This window comes from Oenanthe melanoleuca, chromosome 14 (assembly GCF_029582105.1).
Source record: "Oenanthe melanoleuca isolate GR-GAL-2019-014 chromosome 14, OMel1.0, whole genome shotgun sequence".
Taxonomy (NCBI): domain Eukaryota; kingdom Metazoa; phylum Chordata; class Aves; order Passeriformes; family Muscicapidae; genus Oenanthe; species Oenanthe melanoleuca.
Window position 1 is genome coordinate 2650012 of NC_079348.1, and position 19625 is coordinate 2669636.

Here is a 19625-nt window from a genome sequence, read left to right on the forward strand (position 1 = left end):
GACCACAATCAAATTTTCATCTGATTCAAGTGAAAAGAACCCAAACAACCCTAAAACTTTGGTCTTTGTTTTATCCAGTCAAATTGATTCTTTCCAGCTATATTACAGCCAACACACTTGGCCAGGAGCCCACAGCTGCTTTACCCAGCCCAGAGAACTTTCTAGGCATCTGTTGGGCCAAAGGGGACTTTTAGCATTTTACTTTTACAGCAAATGCTGTACACTAAGTTCTGTCCTTCCCAAATATTAGCTTTATTTTGCAATGTACACATTTGCCTATACAAGTGCCAGTCTGTATCTCACTGACACACACTTGGCAATGCTCTCTTGAACACTTCCCTGTCATTAGGTTACATATTGCTCTCAGCATGGAAATAGAATCAAAGAATCCTCTTATTCAAAGATCCTTTTCCCATTTCTTAATTAGGCAAACAATGAAAGGATAGAGCACAGTTCACTTCTATTCTAGTAGCCTAGCACCTCTTATGATATAATTTCCTTTTGTAGCCCAGGATCAAAACTATATATAGTCACCCTTTTCTTGTCCTAAAACTTCACTGATGATCACATTTATGAACAAAGGACTTTTCCAATACAAAAGACAGAATTTTAATGACTTGAATTAAAATTATTATTTTTCTTTAAGACTTTGGGATATTTAAATATTAAAAGGGACAGAATACTGCTCAGCTCTTTATGCCAAAGAAAGATTATGCCTGTTTATAAGCCATATTCAGTTAAACCCAAGGATGAACTTGCTTTTTAAATACACTTTACTAAGAATAAAATTAATGCCAAATTCTTTCAGCTGGACACAGGTGATTTTAGAAATTTTACACAATTCATACCATGCTATAAAGTTGGTAATGAACTGCTAATCTGTTACTTATTCTCACATAAGGCTAGACAAGGGTGAATACTGATGAGATTAACAAGACCATTTTGATTTCCAGACTCTGAGTTTGTTCTTGGGGTGATGCTCCTATTTTCCTGTTTTAAATGGAACAAAAACATTAGCTCACATTGTATTCTAAAGAGGAATGTGAGTTTATTGCAGATTCAGCAAAGTTCAGTCTAGTTCTCCCATTTCTCACAAGATGTTTTGATCTCTTAGGCAAAAAAAATTCAGAGATTAGAATTTTTTTAAACATACTATATCATTGAACAGATGTTAATCAACATGAAATATTCAGCTTGTCTCAGATGATTGGTAAGCACAGAAACTAAATTTCAATGTTAACAAAAAAGGAGAAGAAAAGCATATGCCATGTAAATAATGCATGAAAAATTACAAACTTGTTTTTCCACCTGTTACTCCATTACTAATATATATATGAAGACTGCTGCAGGCATTTTTGTTATTATTTTTTATTTTTTTTTACCCAAACATAAACCCACAATATATTAAGGTTTCTATCAGAGACTAATCTTTCATGGGGCTGTGGAAGCCCTCCATACCACAGCCTTTCATACCTGAGCTGCAGTGGTGTGCAGTGACTTGTAATCTTCAACAGGTCAGGTGAAAAGAAAATAAGTTACAATACAGCCACAAGCCTGAACTTGCCTGGATGAAACCCTGCTGGTTTGAGGCAGATTAGTTAAGGAAGATCACACAAGAGAGCTAATCTCTGTTTTACAGCAGGAATGGAACAAACAAATCATGCTAGCCAGCAAAAACTGAAGTTTTTATGGGTTTCCAGTACCAGAGAGGGTAAATATTTAAGTCATCATTATAAATGTTACATGAAATGCAATAAACCACAAGGAATCACTACAACTTTCACTGCAGCATTTTGGAGCTGCCACTGAGTTTCACAGTCTTAGCAGTGTCCAAAAAAACCCCAAACCAAAAAAGTCCACACCTAAATTGAGTCAAAAGTTTTGATAAAATTCTCTTTCTCAGAAGCCCAAGACAATTGGTTTTGGTTCCCTGCCCTGCCCCATGGGACTGTAAGTGGCATCTACAATGGATACTGGATTATTTTTTTTGTTGAGAAATAATTGAGCAGGAAGAGCTGACTGTACAGACTAAATATAGTTAGACTTTCACTAAAGGATTTACAAGCTAGTTACAAATATGATGTTATTTTCCTCACAAAGTTGTCATTTACTTTCCATTTTTTCTCTCACTGAGAGCACAATAAGTACATTTTCTCAACACAGACTCTCAGGCTTCTTTCACCTGGGGCTGGTGGTGAGGACAGGCTGTGATTGCTCAGCATCCTTAGCGTGGAGATGTGAGAGAGAACAACCTGCTGCCCTGAGCGAGCCCCTGGTGCTGTGCTGTGTTTGGGGAGCACACAGCTGTGTGCACACACAATCACTCCTGCCAAGCCAGACCTGGCCACAGCCTAGGAAACACTGCATGGACACCCAGGTGAGCTCCAGGCCATCCCTCCCAGGCTCCCACTGCAGGATGAAAGATGCACGTGAGGCTCACGTGAAATTTCTGTGTTCCAGTACAGTGAGAAATCCTTTCAGGAGTCCCTCACTATTTTCTCAGGCCTTTGAGGCACAGCATGAAGATATCAAGTCTCACTCATTGCAGGTGTTTAGAATATGTATTTTCCCTGGAGGTGTGTGCTGATGAGGATCATTCAGGGTTTCTGTGCTGGAGCCCAGAGTCAGGGCAGGTGCTCTTACAGCTGCAGGTGCCCAGACACCTGTGCTGGTGCCACCACCACCAGTGCATCACACAACCACCCTGAGCAGCTCAGGGCTACACTCTGCAGGAGGGTTACCCCATCTTATCACTGACTAAAAACAGGAGAATCAGCTTCAGTCTATAGGGTGCAGTACGGCTGGGGCAGGTGGGGAATAAAATATTAAAATTTACTGAAAAATGTAACCTATTATCTAATTTAACATGAAAAAATAGCTGGAAAAATGTCACTGAAATACTATGAATATCTGTCTTCTTTCTTTTCTCTGGTGCTACTGCAGTTGTTACAAAGGCCTTGTGCATTTTCATATTCTGCTTCCTCCCATCAGCCATTTCCAGAACCTGAAAATTTGTAACTTATCTGGAAGTCTTCCTAACAAAATTTACAAGAGCAAACCTTTTTTGGGTAGTTCAGTAAAAACAAACTGCAGTATCCATTTCTAGACACATTCTTTGTGTTCAGTAAGAAACACACCTCTTGCTCAGTGTGCTTCTTGAAAGTACCATGTCTGGTTTATATTCTGTCAGGGAAATATTACAGAACTTACACCCAAGTCTGGCTCATCTCCTTCCCCCTTTCTTTTAGCAGACTGAGGTCTACACAGCACAAGCCCAGAATGTTACTGTATAACTGGAAGATACAAACCCTTATTCCTGCAAAACCCCACAAATACTTTGTATTTCCCTTTCCAGACAGCTCTCTGTAGTTTCCTTCTATAGCACAGGAATGGAGTGGCTTCTTCAAATGAAATTCCATATAAATATAGCAGAAGACTCTTTTATTAATGCTCCATAGGAAAAGCTGGCCTGATTCTAACTGCTGAAACTGCAGCCTCTAAGCTGCTTTCCCAGAAGTTTCCACCAGATGAGGTGCTAAAGGTTCTGCAGTTGCTGGCACCTTCACTTTGTGCTGGACAGAAATCCAACACAATCTACTCCAAAGGTGTTGATTCCCTAGGGATGGCTGGATGCAGTGGGGTGGACACCATGTCAGATCTCTCCTCCTCAGCTGAAAGGAGCCAGAGAAGGGAGCAGTGCAGGGTGTCACCTTTCTAAGTGAAACTGGATTCCAGCTGACAGGTCAATGTGTACGTGTTGAAGTAAGCCAACCACTCTCCTCCCTCCCCTTTTTATTTTAGTGGAAGTAGAGCTAGCTACATTCACCCTAAACCATGGAATTTTCCCTTTTTCTGCTTGGTTTTCTCACCAGTGAGAGTGACACAAGTGCTGCATCCCAGAATTAACAGCAGAGAGCTACAGCTCTGAAAAATACCTATTCAAGTGGCAATTTTGCTTATTAAACATGAAGAAAATGGACAGTTTTGAATAATACTTGTAGGATAATATTTTAAATAGAAAGTACTGCTTTACATTACGGTCTAATTAGAAATTTTTCAGCAAATAGATATGTCTGTTTTAGCAAAATTAAAATTTTCCATTTTAGTTCCAAATTTTTTTCTCTATGAGTTGACCATTTCTGACACAGAAATTCTCTCATTTCTGAAAATAATGAGGAGGAATAAAAGCCCATAGAGTTTCTCCTAGTTGTAAAGCTGAAATAAAATGGTTATCACTAAAAAAGAAAGAAAGAATCACAACTCTCTACAGATTGAAGCTCACACTACTGATTCTATTAGTATTAAATGTACATGATTATCAAATGTTTAATTGTTAGTTTGCTCTACAAAAAGCTAGAAAACAGTTACTAAAGGATCTTTGTGAAATTGTTAGATGTTACTCAAGTAACTTACAAACATAACAAATGCCAAATTTTGGATAAATGACAGGTCCATTCACCAACAACCACTAGTTTATTCTGACTGAAGGTTTATCAGCCTTGACCCCCAAACTAATATGCAGTTACCCCAATAGCTGGAGGTATAAATGCTCTCAAAAACATGGGAACATGGATATAGAGAACTCCTGCCCCATTATTCATGTCACAGAATTCCTGCCACCACTCTATTACTATGTAAAATAAAGTGGTATTACTACACCATAAGGTTTGTATTTGATAAAACATGACAAAGCTGTGGAGAGCTTTAAAATTACACCACTTGACAGGAAAAAGTGTTTTGTGAATGTGCTCAAATCCTGTCTTTTAACCTGAAGAACAGTCTGTTCTTTTGTGCATGAGAGGAACATCAAGTTCAGGGCTCACCCTCTGTCAGGAAAGAATTCCACTTCCTCTGTGCACCATGAGAAGTTCTGGGGTTTTCTCCCCTCCTCTCTCTATCTTGTGACTGCCACAACAAACAGCAATCTTTTAATTAAATTCTTGTTTCTCTAGATCATTTGTAGTGGTTTTTAACCAAAAAAATTATTCTGAAAGGAACTCAAATTTTCCCAAATTCTTACATTTTAGACTGCAGATGAGCATAAGCTCTTGCACACCAGTTTCCAATTAAGTTTTACCACAATACAACTATAAAAAACAAGCCTGTAAAGCAGAGTAATCTTTAAATAAATTATCAGTCTTGGTTAGATTAGGGAAGAGACCTTTGCTTCCTCTGTTTGTCCTATTAACATACTGATCTTCTTAGTTCCATTGATCAAAGCCATGCAATGTAATATTTTTTTTCTTTATTCTTCTGTTTGCACAAGCAATTTATAGTTTACACTACTTAGTTCTTGAGCAACAAGCTCTGGGTACAGACCCATAATGTAATTGTGGGTGACTGCTGTAGATACTGTTGCTACACAATAAACTAAGTGGGACTTTACACCCACAATATAAAATGAGATGAAGCTACAATGACTAGTAGGTGCTGGAGAAGATATGAGAAGCAGAATCCCACAGGCAAGCAGGAAATAACTTCCCAATTCCTTGTGCAAGTGAAGCCTACAGAGACAGCCCGTGTCACTAGAGGAGATTTTATGTAAATTATAAGCACTAAAAATTGACATGACAAAGCCTCACAAGCCTTTGTGTTTTGGGCAAAGCAAGAACAATTAGCAACACATGAAAGTTACTATTTTAACACCATGGTGAAGTGTCTATGTGAAATTGGTTTTACTGCATTATTGAAAATACAGCATTTTGAGCTGCTGTGGTATGCAGAAATTTGAATAGTATGAAATCTTAACATTCTAAAACAGGCAGTTTCTTGTTTTCTAACTTTTCTTCCTTGAGGGATTTCCAAAAGATGCCTAGGAAAAAAAAATATGCAAATTCCATGCTGCAGAATAGCTTGAAGCAAATAAATTCAGATTCTGTTCTTTAAATGCTCATAGCCAAGTCTGAGGAACTACAAGCTCAGAAATTTAGGGAAATATAAAATTAGAAAGAATGTTGACTCGAACAACTCATCCCTTATTCATAAAGATTGTGTTATGACTGCAGTACATTCTTCTACTTCCTCAATTTGCTTAAATTATTCTGTATTAAAATAATTCAGAGAGCTTCATCCAGACTTGAAAGATAGAGATACTTAGTACAAAAGCTCTGAATCAGCTGGAATATCCAGATTTTCTTTTCATTCTCATTTCCCTCTTCTGCTCCAATCTCATTCAACAGAAGAAAGGATTTCTGGCATTTTTGCTTGATTTTTTCCCCATGACTTCTCCAGCCTCTCTACTTTCTACCCTCTACTTAAAAAAAAACTTTATTTCTATTCCATTTCTGTTTTTACCCTGCTGTGGGGCTGGTGTCCATTTTACAGTCTCATCTCAGGAGCCCACACTGTGTTTCCTGTGAGGAGGAAGGGCTGGCTGTGGGTTTGATACCAATCTTTACATCCCCTTGGCAGTGAATGTGCTCCAGGTCACCCAGCAGGTTTGGGTTTGAACTGTGAAACCACCTCTAAGCTGGCAGAGATAACAGAAGTATCATGCATGACAGAGCTGCTAGTGGCCAACCACTTGTCTTTTGGCAAGTCTAAAGGAACTCATGGATGAGATTTTCACAGGGGCTGCAGCAGCTCCCCCAGGAGTCAAAGGGTCCAAAGTTTGATCTGTCCTTGATCTGTCCCCATTCTGCTCAGCATGCACTGCAATATTATTAAAACACAAAAGTGTGCAGTAAATATTTCTCTTTTCAAGAAGATACTTTTAGAGACACCTGGGTGTATCATATTTCTTTGGTAAATAGTCTAACACTGTAGCCCAGCTTCAGAATTTGTAAGACTTTTTCTTGAAAATGCAAATGATCACAGACTCCTAAGCACATTTTCCAGAATTCATTGGCTTTCCTTATCTCTAAATTAAGTATTCCATCAGAGAGTATGCTGGAAGAAATCCAGGTTTACTGTTTTCCTTAAGAAGAATAGATTTTTCTGCAGTAACAGTTAAGGCAGAAGGTGAACAGAAAGCAGGGAAGAAGGCTGTGTTTTCTCCATATGGTAAGGAAAAGAATTTGTAATTGAAAAGAATTTGTAATTCATAGTTAAACAAAAACATGTTTTCAATCACAATTCTGTATTGTCCCAAATAATAGGGAAAACCAGCTATTTTCAGAAGTCAGCAGAAGATTACCCAATAATAATAATATTTCCAAATAAGCAGACAATATCCCACAGTGACAAGTCATAAATTAGTTGCTTCCATGCATCTGACCAACTGCTTGATTGCAAAAACTGTAATTGTACATTTTCTGCTATTTCATAAGACTCTGCATAGCCATTTCTTGTAACTGTTCTGCAGTCTGACAGCAGCAGCTCTGCTCTCTGTAAACAGCCTGCAGAGCAAACAGAGGAGCTGCTGCTCAGGACTGTTTGCTCTGCCCTGTTTGCTGTTCCACCACTCCCAGCCCTCGGCACAGACCTCAGCACTCACCCACAAGTGCTTCCAGAACAAACCATGAAAATGCAGGCAGCCCCACAGAAACCAGTGGCCACCTTTCAAGAGGAGTCTGTCCCCTCAATTCTACTTCTCCAGAGATATAAAAAAACCCTCTTAAACCCATCCATTGTAATCAGCTGAATTAACAGGTGTGAATTACAGGAGGAGATGCAAGTCACTGGAAGGGTCCTCCATTGCCCAAAATCAAAAGTTCAGAGGCAAGACACCTCATCAAATTATTTTTGTCAAACAGCAAATGAAGGTATTAACCAAATGTTTCCCCTTTGCAGTACAGGTCTCAATTCTTTGCTTTGCAGTGACATGAGAATCTTTTGTCAGAAATATTACAAATACTTTGTACTCCTTTGCCCAGTGTTGCAATTATACTGCTCAGCCTACAGAAGTGGTCAAGGTCAAGTGCTGCTGCTGATCTTTCAAATATTCAGAAATTATTTTCAGGAGAGTACAGAACCTGAAGTGGATTTATATTAATGTAAAAATTAATCTGTCTTTGAGTCTACAGTTTCTCTTTCAAAAGCTCAAGTAGAAAATAAATATAAATGCACCTGAGAACTTTTAGTGATACACTTGATCAAAAGTAGTGAAGTAAAACTGAACCCTTCACAATGACACTCAACCAGAAAATTGTTTTAGTCTAGAACTGCTGTTGTACACGAGGACTCCTCATACCAATATTCTTTTGCAAAAGTATTTCAACCTTCACCTCTGCATTAAAAATCAATATACATGTTTTTTCATACTTACTTTAGAATTATATGAGCTTTAAAATACATTCTTTTGAAGGCATAGGAAGATATATATTCACAAAAGGAGGGGAAAAAAAAAAAGTAATTTTGTCAAAACATTGTAAGTGTCTTGAGAAATAAGATGATTTAAAGGCATCTAATCCCTTCTCCCCATGTTATAATAAGAGTAGAACATATTTTTACTGATCCTTATCTACTTCACGTTTGTTCTGTGAACTGCCAGCAGGAAAGCAAAAATAAAGTTTATATTTGGAGTAATTTGAAAAATGAGTTTTCACTTACCTAATTCTTTAGAAACTGGAGAATCTGCTGATATGTCCCCAATCTTTGCAAGGCTATCATAATATGCTCTTCCAGCCACTACCATAACTGGGGGTAAGTGAAAAAACACAACAGTTAAAAAAATCAAAATAGCTTCAATTTTTATTAGCTTATGATCCTATGAAGTCTTGTCATCCAGAGCACAGAGATAGAGAGGGGTATATGGAAACAAGGAAATCCTTCTGTCAGAAAAAGTTACAGAAGTCCCTGTGCTCCCTGCTGATCCATGAAACCAGGAAACAAAGACAGAACTCCAGAATATATTACTGAAGTTCCAGCCTGTTATTTAGCTCCAACTCCTGTGCATACCCAGAGGCAATCAGCATCTAGTGGGAAGGCTTATGCCATTGGTCAGGACATAGCAAAGTTCCTTAGTACAGAGAAAACTGTTGGAAAAACCCAAACTGCAATCCCAAACTTACTGAAAGTGCTGAGGGACCAGGGACCTGGGAAATGGCAACTGGCCACGATGGACCTGCAGCTGTCCCAGGGAGATGTGGAGCCCCTCAAAAACAAATCATCATTGCCCTCTAAAGTTGGCTCTTACAGGAACCAAAAAGCTCTACATTTATAGCACGAAGTTTCAGTTATTCCCAGTTAATCATTTCCTGGTTAGGGCTGATTTAAACAGCAAAGCCAGTTTCACTGGAATGAACACGGAAACGTGGGATTGGAGTGCAGGGAGCCCAGTGGGGACAAACATCTCACACAGGGAACAGATCTACAGTGGCTGCCTTGCATCTTCAGTGTCCAGAACTGATCTGCACACCACACAGAAAGTAAATAACAAGGACAAACCAGCAAGCTTTAGTTATTTGTCATAGTTTTTCTGTAGTAGTTAATTCTTGACCTAAAGTGAAAGTCAAGCAGAGCCTTGCTGTTTGCTTTAGAATATTTTTTTGTTTTTAGAGGAATATAATTGCCAATTACAGGTCTGTATTTTATAGTTTTTACTAGTAAGGTGACATCTTTTGTTACATAACTGAGAAGCCTGAAAATTTTCCAAATCAAACAAAGATTCTGTTTGAGGCTCTGTTGCATTAGAAAGGGTGATTTTTGTCTAAGCTTTGTCTCACAGGTGCTCTGTACTCAAACTTTCTGAGCAGAATAATACTGGTGCTAGTGATGGAGCAGAGTGCCACCTGTACAAGAGGATTTGATACAGTCCAACTCTGCCTATCTGTGTTTTCTCAAGACAGCCCCAAGTCACTTTCTTCTCCTAACACAAGCACTAAAAAAGGAAGGAAATGTGTGATTTTCCCTGTGCTAACCAAGCTAAATCAAGAACTCTGCTTGTGTAGTCCCTTCACCAGTTCTATGGCACATAAATTATTTCTGCAGAAAGGGTGCTTTTTTGACCTTTTGTCCTCAAAGTGTAGAAAAATACATTATAAACATATCTGGAGTTCTTGTAAGTTTTCTGTTCTTTGTCAGCATACTCCAACGTTTTGGAAAGCTGCAAAGTGTTTGATTAGCAACAGAGTATTTACTCCTTGTTGCAGATCTATTTACACCACTCAGAACTGATGGTGAAAAGATTACAAATTTATGAGAGTCCAAAGATGACTTTGCAACAGTTGTTGCAACACTGTAAATATTCATTTGAAATTAAGAATTCATGCTAGATATACCTTATCAGCTAGGCTTAAAGACAAATGTAACAAAAGCCAAAATGTAACAAATCAACAGCAAAGTGTGTGAAAAGCAGAACTCTCAGAAACTGGTATTGAAGTATTTCAAATGAATATGAAAACACTTGTTATTCCTCCTGGTACTACCTGTAATTCCTAAGGTCAGGTACTAGGCAACCACATGTTAATCCATCAAATTAGGCACTGCCACAAATAAATCAACATTTCCCTATTTTCATCTCCAGCAGGCTCTGGTTTTATCTTTTTCTCAAGCCAGGTCTAAAATTTGCATGAAGAGAGATTTCAATGTCTGTTTGGCTATGCACTACTCCTGCAGGATCCCATTTCTCAGAGGACTGCATTACAAGAGGGGAAAGATGTGCCATAGGCTTGAGTGAGGCAAAATCAGAGAGATTTTACATGGTTTAATATGGTATCAAGCAGTTTGACAAGTCTGCATGGGAAAATGGAGCAGGCTCTGACAGGTCCCACAGTGCAGGCTCTGGGAGTCTGGAGCCCAGTCCTGGAAAGCCCTACTTAGATTGTTTCTGTGAAGTCAATAATGGAAACAAGCAATTATATTCTAAAATGTTTGAGAGACTGGTCCTTAGATTCAAATTAAAATTCATTCTGATTTTGTCTCAATGAAAAAGATACCACCAGGATTAGCAGGGTCAACAAAAAAATCAATCCACTCCTGCAACTGGAACTAATTCATATTGTTCTGCATTCAGGGTTACTTAAGTAGTGACGTGTGTAGGTGAGCAGGAGCAGATCTAAGAATGTGAAATATCTCTGGAAGGTATTTTCAGAGAGAGAAAAAAAAAAAAAACCCCACCTAATTTACATAACTTTGTTTTTTTTCACTTATTATTCCAATGTGGGTTTCTTAAACCCACTTTCAGTTTATTTTGCAGGAGCTCTGTGTCTAAGTGTTTGTGATGCAACTTCTCCAGGACAGTGGAAAAACGCCAAAAGACTGGAGAGAAGGTCCATATATTTGTATATTTGTGCTTGTTAGTTGGGGTTTATTCCCTCTTAATTAAACACATCCAAAGTCCAGCTAGGGAATTAAGCCTATATATACAACCCTCAAATCCAATATGTATATTTAAATGAAAATTAAACATTCTTTCTAAACAGCACCTGGAAACTTACCATTAACAGCTCTTTCATAATTCTTCCCCAGATTTATTAAATTCCTCAGTCCGGGATTGAACTGTTCCATAACATTCTAGTGAAAGAAAACAAAATTTGTTTTATAACCAAGGCAATTCCACAGTGGGTGTATTAATCTCAGTGTCACTCAAGCCTTATTTACAACTGAGAAGTCCATAGATGGATGAAAATTGGAAGATTTGAGAGACACAGGAAAACAAAGGATGGAAAGGAAAAGAAACTGAGCATTTAAGATTAATAAGTGGGGAAAAAAAAGTTATTGCAACAGGGGGGTTAGAAAGGAGTCTGGCTGTTTATACTACAAAGGAATATCAAGGGTGTGATCAAAGTTTGTGGAAGACCATATTTTACAGTAGGTGCTGTTCACCAAATCTCTGGTTCATATTTGTGGTTTCTGTGTTACAGACACATCTAGGGAAATTAACTATCTATTCTGGGGGGTTTTGCTGCATTTTTTGTTTGTTTGAAATTTGTGCAAAGCCATGCTTTTTTCAGAAAGAAAATGAAAATGATGACCTTATTTAAATATAAGGGAAAAAAAAAAATCCACTGCAGCTGCTTTTGTTGTTAAATAAAATTACTGGCTGAAACAACCAGAATCTGAAATCCAGTAGCTCCAGGCTGGACTGTTCTCATTCCTAGCAAATTCCACAACCTGCAGATTCCAGACCTCCTTTCCCCAAAATCTTCCTTACAAAACTATGGCTATCACATTACTCTGTGAAATTATATTGACATGAAAAGAAGATCATGAGATACCTTAGACACCATTCTGTTACTCTTACTGTTTTTATGGCAATGCTTTTATGACACCACTCACTACTGTTCACACAGCAGAACTGTCAAGTTCAAGGAATTCAAAACAGATGCTTTCTGTTTACAAGAAATACAAGACTCAAGACAAGTGAAATACTATCAAGCTTTTGTCTGTTGTACTACTAACAGAATGAAAATATTTATGTTTAGTACACAGGTGAACCCAAAAAGAACAGCAATACTGTCACATTTGTCTGATTTTCAGGCAAGGCCATGGAGACAGAATTTTATTATTTTTCAAAGACAGCACTATACCTGGATTCTGCTGAATAAAAAAAGTGGAGGATTAACTCCAAGAATACTTTGTCATATCGAGTAAAAATATAGATATTTAAAAATATAGATATTTAAAAATATATAAAACTATTAGATTCCAATATGACTATAGCATAAATTACCTCAAAAGCAGCCACAATACCTGGCCTCACTGCCTTTGTGTACAAATTAAATGCAACTGGGATTGTTTTCTGGTCTGTCCCATTAAACTCTCACCCACCCAAATGCAATCACTGCAAACAAACCAGCTATTGTCCCCAGGCCCTTGATTTGTGTTAACTCACAAACCACATCCAGAAATCATTTGGGAAAGCATGTTTCAGGTTGAGCCAACAATGCCAAGGGCTATTCTAACAACTTAACACGATGGATATTCAGGCTCTGGTGTCTGGGAACATCCCTCCTCCTGCCCAGCTCTTGAATTTGCTGCTGTGGCTGCTCTCTCCTCCTTTCTGAGGCACTCTGACTGTGAGACACTTGTTCCAAGGAGCAAGTTGTTTCTTCCCATTCCAACTTTTTGCTATTTCTTCCCAGCAGTGTACTAAAGATGGTGCCTGTTGACTTACATGGAGTCAGTGAATCACAAGGAAAAAAAAAATAAAAAAAGATGAATTGGGGAATTGTTTCAGGATAAAGAGTCCTGTATTTTCAAGAGTATGGAGAAAAAAAGATGTACCATGATGGTGTGTGTCTGTGGCAAGTAAGAATCCCAATGCCACCTTGAATTGCCACTCTATGCTGAAAATAATCTTGAAAGATTCTGCCTATGCTAATCCTGTTCCTCACAACAAAAAATTACAGAGTAAAACCCCTTATTGCCATCTACCCCAAAATTCTAAGAATAACATGATAATTATTGGCCTTGAAGTCTGATTTTTGGAATGACTGCCTTAAGCATTCAGGGGTAAAGATTCCAGTTTTTCTGACATCTTCTAATTCAGATTTCAAACCAGTGATTGCACCTGTGTCAGTTGTTTTCATTCAGGAGGAAGTGAACAAACCCCAATAAAATTACCCTTAACAGCTTCCCTCTCTAGAGCCAGCCCCCACAGCTCGTTTTCCCCGGGTCTCTTGATCCAGAGCAAGGCTCATCTCAATCAAGGCTTTCTGTTCAATAGAAAAACTTAATTCTCCCTGACCCCCCTGCCACATCTCCAAGATGCCCTGATGAAATAATTTTCAGATTATTTCCTTTTCATACATCAGAAAAAAAGCATAATATTTGATGTTTTTTCCTTTCTTCTGAAGACTAGATTCTCAAAGCAAACAAAAAACCTGGCCATGCTTCTAATGGTCTTTCTATACAGTTAACCATAAGTAAGCACTGGCTCTCTTTGAAGTGCAGGAGAAGTATCTAGAGCACTTTATCAAAAAGGGAAACTGTCACAGGCAACTCCCTCTTCAGAATGGGCTATAGATTTGATATTACCAAGACATTTCAGATAAATTAAAATTATTGTAGTATTTTATTCATCTTCAGAAGTTAGAGGAGACAAGAGCAACTCAAATCAATTTGTACAGGTGCTTTTTCTTACCCTGTCTTACAGCTTTATAGCTTCTCTTACTTTTAGTCCAAAGGAAAGGTCACAAAAATGAGTAAGACTGAACACCAGTGCAAAATTTCACATCATACAATTAATTCAGATCTCAAAACTTCTCAAAAAGGAGGACAGAGGAACCAAAAAAAACATGTGATCAGGCAAACAATGAATTAAAAATTGTCAAAAGTCTCAGAAAATAACAGTATTCTTATCTGCCTTGGTGTACAAGGACATGGAAATAAAACCTTTGTCTTAATCCAAATAAACATCATAAAGTGAGAAAGAGCTTGGGAGAGATGAAGTGGTTCATCATTTGGCTGTACAGTGAGGCACACAAACAGGGCCTCCTAATTGTCAATCGTGTGTCCTATATTCTAGTGACACACTACCTCTCATGAACAGAATAATTTACGAGGAGAGGAGGCACATGATCACATCCTACAGCTTTCTATTATTTAGGATGAATGGAAATAAAGGGAAACATTTTCAAAACAGGCAACTGGAAACATCTTTTATGCAGAGACATTTAGAGCTGGCAAAAGTGACCTTCCAAGGGAAAAAAAGCATAAGAAAAACCTATTCTGGTCATTGGATCATTAAATCCTCATAGAATCTGTTATAAGAGTTGCTGTGTCCCTTCCACCACATGAAACCAGTGTGAGTTTTCCAGCCTGGTAGCATGGAGCTGGCTGAAGAGGAAGAAGCCCTGAATTTCCACTTGTTGTGTGTGGGTATTATACCTTCCCCAGTTCCTGACAGTCATCCAAACAACGCTAATCTTCAAAACAAATGACAGCCATTGTGGAAGTGCCTTCCTGTAAATGCTCAGCTTTGCTTTTTACTTAAAGACACACCTCACTGAACAATAGCTCAGCAGGTATGAACACAACTAAACAATGCATGGACTCCCTGCAGTTTCAAGTTTACATCCTGCAGGCACTCAGAGTGAATAACAACATATCAGGGTGGAATTCTGAAATTAGAAAACTACCAGGGAAAAGTAGATCTTGATGTCACCATAACTCCTATTACCATTACTATAGTTATTCATAGCTAAGCTCTGTATAGCTACTGGTGGTTTAGTTTGTTATTTCTTAATTTGAAAAGGAATACATTTTTTAAGAAGTCTCTAGTGTTGCCACACTTGTCTGAGACCCCCCTTGAGAAGATTTAAAAGCTGTACAAAAAGGAAATAATACTGTGCTCTACTGTTCTTGAAGCATTTTGCATATTAGTGTGTTTCATCTCCTCCTTTAGCTCCTGAAATCCACAATGCAGTTTTCAGAAGGGCACAGCTGAGCCTTCAGCACATCTCATGTTAAGATATCTTATTTGTATGTTAGCTTAATATTATTTTAAAACAGGCTTAAATGGATAGAAAAGATGGAATTAAGATGCCAGTGTTTATTCAAAAAGACTAATTCTTATGACTAATTATTAGGCGTCTTGATGGAACATTTCTTGTTTAAGAGAAACATTAATACATCATCCATCAGTGTGTTTCAAATATAAACCTTTTCAGGTTATGAACACATGCCCAAGGATAGACCTTAACTAGGCATAACTCTAAATAAGGGCAGAAGAGATAATTTGTACTGAGGAAGAACTGGCTTTTATACAAACTTCCAAAGGTTCCTCTTCCCCCAAGTTAGATTTATAATGCAGGGATGCAAAGCAACAGCCTGACTGCAGCTTGTGCTGGGAACATAGGTGAATCTGAAGCTTGATACATAAGTCCAGTAGTTTAACACAGTTGTGAGTCTTTTTAAAATACAGAAACATGGAATTTAGGACTTTAAACTGAATTTATCAGATTTATTTCTGTGATAAAACAATACAGCCTACCAAAATAATTCTCAATGCCTCTGGGGAGAACAAAGGCTTTATTTCAGGGGGAGATGTTTGGGTTTTTTTTAAATTGTGCTTTGGTAGATAATCAAAATTTCTGGGTAAGATTGACTTGAATACAGAGAGATAAGTCTTTTAAATGCAAGATGAGCAACACCAACCATGCCATTTTCAATAGCTCTGTAAACCTCACCCCACAGGAGCACGGGGAGCTGCCTGCCCAGCCCTTGGCCCATGCAGGCAGAAGGACAGGTCTGTAGCTCAGCCCTTCCCTGTGCTGTCCCCTTTCCCCTGCACTCTGTGTATCACAGCTGGATGCCAAGCAGCTTCCCCCACTAACAGCAGAAAACCTGTGCAGGCTGCAGGGACACAACACCACACAACCACTTTTTTGGGGTGACCATCTGTGCATCAGGGGGTGCCACAGTGTTCCCCCAGGTCCCTGGCAGGGCAGGGCAGTGTCATACCAGGGAACCTCTCAGCAGCTCCCTGGCAGAAGGGAGGCTCTGGCCCTCTTTAGTCATAGGCTCCCACACCCTTGGGCTCCATTGTGCACGTGCCATTCCTATCATGCATTAAAGTGATTCTTCAGGTCTTACATAAAGGGTAAATGTCAGCCCTGGGTTTTGTGCATGCACACACATTCGTGAATTATGCTGTTTATTTAGTCAGGTTAGCTGAAAAACATTGAGGTATTCACTTTCTGGTGTTGTTGCCAGAAGAAAGGAAGAACAAGATAAAAATAAAACAAAATTGCTCAGCCACCTGATGACTTCTGTAAATATATTTTGAAGCTTTGTATAACACAGGTTACTAGGTATCTAATAAATCTAATAAATCAAATGGATTAGCACTGTAAGAAAGAAAAAAAAACCAACAACAAACAACCAAAAAACACTCCCCCAGTCCCCTGAAAATAGCAGGCCAGAAAGGTATTCAATTTAATTTTCTATTACTTTTCTAGGTCACATAAAATTTGATTTTTTCTGAGAAGTCTTAAGCCTGCATTTGGTCCTGCAGCACAGATGCCATCACTGCACTGAATTGTTTTTTCCCCAGACCAAGCCTTTCTTCTTACAGGTCGGAGAAGCAGAAGCTCTGCTCTGGATTTTCCCCATCCCAGCACAGTGTTTGAGGCACTGCACTGCTAGGATGGCTCAGGCAAGAGCAGAAGTGCCACGAGCACTGCTGAACAAAGGAGAGCACTCTCCACACAGGCTGGAGCAGGGCACAAAGAGGTGTTCATTTGTTTTAGATGGGGGAGCTGTGATTACAGTCCCAGCCAGTGCTGAATACACAGGCTCCTGCTCTCTGCCCCTAAAGGGTAACAAACTGCTTTCAAGATTTCAGCTTTGATATAGAAATAACTGCTTTAAAGTGGACTCCGAATCCATTTTCTATCTGAAGCAGCCTTTATACCTTATCTGGATAAAGTTTCAATTTTTAATGAGGGCAGGGCAGGAGGGTTTCCAGGCCTGTGAGTACGAGCTATGTGATGCAACATGCCAGACCTCTCAAAATACCTACAGAGGAGACATTTCATCACACTGTCAACATTAACTTTGTATTCCTTTGTGGTTTTCCTGGTTATTTCAATCTTAAAGATCCCTTTGAATTAGTAGAGAAAACAAAGCCAAAACTTTAACTTTCCCAGGAAATAAGTACTGAATAAAGGGAAGGTTTTGCTGTTTAGAGGACTCTTATTACTTTAAAGCCTATTTTAAATTATATCCATTAAAACACACAGGAGATCTTCTCCCCTCTCCTCTGTAAAACTGTTTTGTCTGCATTTTGGAAGTCAATAGACAGAGTAGAGCACTCCTTTGTTGGCACAGCCCTGAACAGCCAACTTCCCAGGTTTCTCCTCTGTGAGCCTGTATTTACAGGGTGCTCTTCTGAGAGGGGAATTTGTGTTTGCTTATGGCCTTGCCACAAACGTAACTGATACCAAAAAGCACCAGTATGTTTATCTGCTCTGGTTCTAGAGGACAAAATTTATAGCCACATAATCTCTTTTTTTTTTTTTTTTTTTTTTTCAGGAGTTTTGCATTAATTTGATATCTAAGTCCAAAGAAAGGAAATAGCAAATACAACATGACCCCAATATAACTGGATTACTTAAAGGGAGGGGTAAAGCTGACTTAAATGTGTGTTGAAGAACAACAAAAGTAACTGAAAAATTTACTCCTAGTAAATGTTTTTGGAAACCTTTAAATGCTGATGACAACATCTTCAGAAACATGAAAACATTTGATAATAAACCAGAAAAATTTAGTAAATAGTGAAATGGAACAATGCATCAGAAAGCTTTCCTTAGGGCTCAAAGCTGCAAGTGCAGTGCAGCTGTAAGTTAAATTTGCAAATGCATGCAATCATGCAAATTTGAGTGCTTTCTCTGGTGCAACACACTGTACAGAATGAAGATTACAGATACAACTATGGATTTCTTCACTACCCAACCAAAAATATCATTCTCAAGGGAATTTTTCCCAATTAGAACTGCTGTGTTTTGGAAGGAGTGTGTTTATAGAGAGAAAGAGTTCAGGGAAAGTATCTGGTGCCCATAAACAAAATATTTTTAATTCTACAAATAACGAAGCATTTTGGAAAGTTGAAAAGCCTCCCAGCATGAACTGAACTACCCAAAGTCGGTACTTCGAGGCGGTGCTCGGGTGCACCATCATAAATCTGATTATCAGCTCGGGACGCTGGCAAGCAACTTCATTCAGAGTTAAGCCATTTTTAGGCTCTGGCCCGTACGAGAAACGGTTCAAGCAGAGGACCACAACCACCGGGATCTCCAAACCACCTTATCGCCAAAACACAGGAGGGAATGAGGGCTGGCTGCCGATCCGAGCCCGCACAGAGGCAGGAACCGGTCTGGAAGCGCCTTGTCCCGGCCGCGGGCAGGGGGAGCGGCCGGGCGGGAGCGAAACGGGGAGCGGGGAAAAAGGAGAAGGGAAAAAAAAACCCCAAAAGCCAAACCAACAAAACGCGACAAGAAAAGAAGAAAAGAGAAAAAAAGTGAAGAGGAAAAAAAAAAAAAAAGAAAAAAAAAAGATAAAAGTTTGCTGCGTTTCCGCGGCGGGGCAAAGGTGGCCGCGCCAGCCCCTCCCGCCCCCACTCACTTTGTACGTGTTCTCCGTCAGCCTGTTCACCTCCTCGGGGTCCCGGGACATGGTGCCGGCGGGGACAGCTCGCTGCAGCCGAGCGCCGCGGCCCCAGCCCAGCGCAGCCTGGGCTCCCGTGCTGGAACTGTCAAAAACTTGCGGAACCAGCCGGGCAGCGCGGCCGGGGCGGGCCCAGCGCCGCTCCCGACGCGGCAGGACTGGCTCGGCGGGCGGGGAGGGCCGGGCCGGGCCGGGCCGCATCACCGCGCGGGGCCCGGGCAGGGCGGGGGGAGCGCTGGGACCGCCCCTACCTGAGCCGCCACCTTCCTTCCTCCCTCCTCATCCTCCCTCCTCATCTTCCCTCCTCATCCTCCCTCCTCCGCCCCGCTTCCCTCACGGAGCTCTCACCCCGCTGCAAAGCGCGGCCCGGCCCGTGTGGGCGCCCTGTCAGGGGCAGCGCTAGGCTGGAAGAGCCCCGCGCAGTCGGAGGTTAACTTCTCCTCCCAGCAATTAAGTGAGGGCTCTGTAAGGGTTAATTAGACTAAATTAGCGTAGCCCTGGCGATGGTAGTGCGGGGTGGTTTCCCTGCTTCCTTCCACAGCAGCCCCACGAGAGGGAGAGCAGAGGGGGCGAGACCCCCGCAGGAATGGACACCAGTGTTTTTATCCCGAATCCTGCTCCAGTGCGCTGCCCGA

The 19625-nt window shown here is 40.0% G+C and overlaps 1 protein-coding gene across 2 annotated transcripts in view; it reads right to left on the bottom strand.

The window, feature by feature from the left end:
• Positions 1-19187, bottom strand: part of BAIAP2L1 (BAR/IMD domain containing adaptor protein 2 like 1) — a 38434-nt gene extending 19247 nt beyond the window's left edge. The window contains exons 1-3 of one of the 2 annotated variants that reach the window (XM_056502958.1): positions 18949-19187; positions 11319-11394; positions 8491-8577 (exon numbers count right to left, since the gene is read on the bottom strand). In XM_056502958.1, the coding sequence (XP_056358933.1) occupies positions 8491-8577; positions 11319-11394; positions 18949-18999 (214 nt within the window). In that variant the 5' untranslated portion in view covers positions 19000-19187. Of the gene's footprint in view, positions 1-8490; positions 8578-8951; positions 9069-11318; positions 11395-18948 lie in introns of those variants that run through there. The other variant, XM_056502960.1, reaches the window with a different exon arrangement.
• Positions 19188-19625: the final 438 nt, after the last annotated feature.